Genomic DNA, 3,474 nt, shown 5'->3' with positions numbered 1-3,474 from the left:
CCATCCAACCATCCATCCATCCATCCAGCCAACCATCCATCCATCCAACCATCCATCCATCCATCCAGCCAACCATCCATCCATCCATCCATCCATTTTCTTTACCCGTTTATTCCATTTTGGGTCACGGGGGTCGCTGGTGCCCATGTCCAGCAATCACTGTGAGAGGGGCGGGGGACACCCTGGACAGGTCTCCAGTCCATCACAGGGACACATAGAGACAAACGAGACAAACAACCATTCACTCTCTCACTCACACCTAGGGACAGTTTAGAGTTACCAATCAGCCTAACATGCATGTTTTTGGTCTGTGAGAGGAAACTGGAGCACCCGGAGAAAACCCACACATGCACGGAGAGAACATGCAAACTCCACCCAGAAAAGCATCGCTGGGAATTGAACTGGCAACCTTCTCGCTGAGAGGCAGCAGTTTTGAGCTGCTGTGCCGCGTCACTTTTAAACATATAGAAAATTTGATGCAGCTTCGCTGGATTCTCAACATATTTAAAATTCTGGCATGAAATACGGTGAGTGAGACGCACTGCTTAAATAAATCATAAACATTTATTTACTGATGTTCTGACGAGCTTTAAAACACTTATTTCCCAGTTATGCATAGCAGATTATTTTGTGGTATTTTTAAAATCTTTGAGCACAGTTTGAACGAGCAGCTCCACCAACATCAAGACATCGTCCGAGCGCATCAACTACAAACTGCAAGGATTTGCTTCCAGCTGGTGACGATCATAAACAGTACTGACTTTAAAAATGGAATGATAACTTTCTTAACCATCTCATTCAAGTATGAAATAGCAACAACTTCTGATTTAGCTGTTTTGCACCAGCCGACACATTCTGGGTGTATTACTTTGACAGTACTGCACGTCCTCAGCCTAAAGTCTGGCTCCTTTGGAGCACGATGAGTTTGGAGCGTCACAGAAGAGTCTGATAACGATGAGATGGAGCCAGAAGGGCTGGGACTAAAAGCTGCAGCACAGCCATTAGAGCCATTTGCTGCTCAATAATCCAGGTAGAAAAATGTAGCAAAGTTAAGTCTGGTCTTCTGGAATGATGTTGAAAGTATCAACTTGAGAATATTCAGAGAAATTCTAATATTAAATGATTTTCAGCACATCAGACGTTTCAGACTCCAAACGATCGAATCAATAAACTCCAGATGTTTTTAGACACTTTGCTCTTTGAAAATTTGAACTGAATTGCAAACTTTCTTTTAAACTTAAATGTCCACCACTTACTTTGCAGGTAAAAAAGCAAACAGTGACTATACTGCAGCAGGACTGAACTCATTAATACAAAATGTATCTCTTTTATTTGATCAGAAATTGTAATGAGTCGTGTTCTGTTTCCTGCAGCTCTTTGTATCAAATGAGTGTTGGCCGGCCAGATGTAGAGGAATCAGAAAGTGATGTTACAGATGTTTCAGACACTCACCCTGGACGTAGGGCCCTTTCTCAGGATGCTCTCGAACTCTGAGAGAAGCTCTTTTCTTCTGCTCTCCTCCTCTCAGCAGGTCTCGCACACGCTCATTATAGATCTCCAAGAAGCTGCAGGACAGGACAACATCCTGAATTCAGCATGAGCTTCAATGTCGGGAAGGAACCAAATAATCTGCTTCATTAGCGTCGTGCAGGTAGTTACCAATCATAAATTAAACATGAGAAACGTTTGCTCATAAAAGTGCTTTGTGTACATTTTCAGCTTTTGCTCATAATAAAACAATTTAAAAAATCCTTAGAGCAAAAAACCACAAACGTAATAAATCACCTGATCTCTACTCTGCTCGAGTTCTGCCCGTCAGATGAAGAGTCTTCGGCGTGAAAGAGTCCCTGGAAGGAGTTACCAACATTATTTGAGCCCACAAACAGCTGCTTAATGAAGAACAAAGACGTGTGAGCTCACGTAGGTCAGCTCATAACTTCATAAATTATAATCCAACATACCTGGCATATCCGAGGAGTCAGGCCAACGGCGTCCTGAGACACACAACACACACACACGATGAGCGACAGTCTTCATGTAGACCTACATCACTTAGACCCTGTTTACACGACGCTGTTTTCAAGTGACACTGTAGCTCTTCTGCTGAGAACAACCGCACGTGCACAGTACACGAGCAGCACGCTCAGCTGTTCTAAAACCCAAGCTTTCTGAGGGACCAGGTGTGAAATCACATGTGACCTCTACTCAAACGTTTTGCTACGCTTGTGAAAGAACACGAACAACTGCATCCTACTACATCCTACTGCATCCTACTAGATCCTTCTACATATTACTGCATTCTACTTCATCCTACTACATCCTACTACATCCTACTGCATCCTACTGCATCCTACTAGATCCTTCTACATATTACTGCATTCTACTTCATCCTACTACATCCTACTGCATCCTACTAGATCCCACTAGATTATACAGCATCCTATTACATCCTACTGCATCTTACTAGATCCTACTGCATCCCACATCTTACTACATCCTACTACATCCCACTACATCATACCGCAGTCCTACCTCATCCTACTGCATCCTACTACATCTTGCTGCATCCTACTAGATCCTACTGCATCCTACTACATTCTACTGCATCCTACTACATCTTACTAGATCCTACTGCATCATACTACATCCTACTGTGTCCTACTACATCCTACTGCATCCTACTGCATCCTACTACATTCTACTGCATCCTACTATATCCTACTACATCTTACTACATCCTAATACATTCTACTAGATCCTACCGCATCCTACTAGATCCTACTGGGTGTTGCGACAGAAGAAGCTTTTCCTTAGTTTACACATTTCCCAGGAGAAATTGATGTCGGCCTGTTCGAGGCCAGCTGGGGAGAGCTTCAGATAACCACAATTGTTGATTTATTCAGGCAGACTATTTTGCTGTAAATCTGTTTTTACGGTTGATTCACCATCAACATTAAAAACAAATACTAATGTTTACAGAGATTGTTGTGTAGGCGGGGCTTCGTTCTGTTGACAAGCGGGGCACGATGCTTGTATAATGGTAGGGGTTTAGTAATTAGTAAAATGGTGCTTAACATAGCAAACAAATACTAAAATTAAAACCAGTAAAATAGTAGCTAAAACCAGTAAAACAGTAGCTAAAATCCTCAGAACAGTTAAGTGAAAAGTTAAAAGTGGCATAGCAGAAGCAGAAAACTCAAATTTGCATCAAGACAAAAATTAATTTTTCAAGACCAGATTTCAAAGTATTGAAGGAATTGGAGTGAAATTAATGTATTTCAGGGGGAATGTGATTGTCAATAAGGTTAAATATTTTTATAGGTATAAAAGTTACAAACACAGACTCTTCATACGTTTTTACATATGAACGGTTCAAACAGTACGAAGCTGTGAAAGTTGAATTCTGAACCTGTTTGAATCTATAAAATGTGAGGATGGTGTTCCCATGTGTGTGTGTGTGTGTGTGTGTGTGTG

General features: G+C 41.6%; 1 protein-coding gene across 1 annotated transcript in view; it reads right to left on the bottom strand.

Annotated features, from left to right (window-relative positions):
* Window positions 1–3,474, bottom strand: part of stard9 (StAR-related lipid transfer (START) domain containing 9) — a 19,205-nt gene that overhangs the window by 3,755 nt on the left and 11,976 nt on the right. Inside the window, exons 4-6 of the mRNA XM_037694847.1 lie at window positions 1,962–1,994; window positions 1,786–1,847; window positions 1,453–1,565 (exon numbers count right to left, since the gene is read on the bottom strand). Coding sequence (XP_037550775.1) covers window positions 1,453–1,565; window positions 1,786–1,847; window positions 1,962–1,994 — 208 coding nt within the window. The remainder of the gene's footprint in view (window positions 1–1,452; window positions 1,566–1,785; window positions 1,848–1,961; window positions 1,995–3,474) is intronic.

This window comes from Nematolebias whitei, chromosome 21 (assembly GCF_014905685.2).
Source record: "Nematolebias whitei isolate Nwh7 chromosome 21, NemWhi1, whole genome shotgun sequence".
In the NCBI taxonomy this organism is placed as follows: Eukaryota; Metazoa; Chordata; class Actinopteri; order Cyprinodontiformes; family Rivulidae; genus Nematolebias; species Nematolebias whitei.
This window is presented reverse-complemented; position numbering and strand designations above follow the sequence as displayed.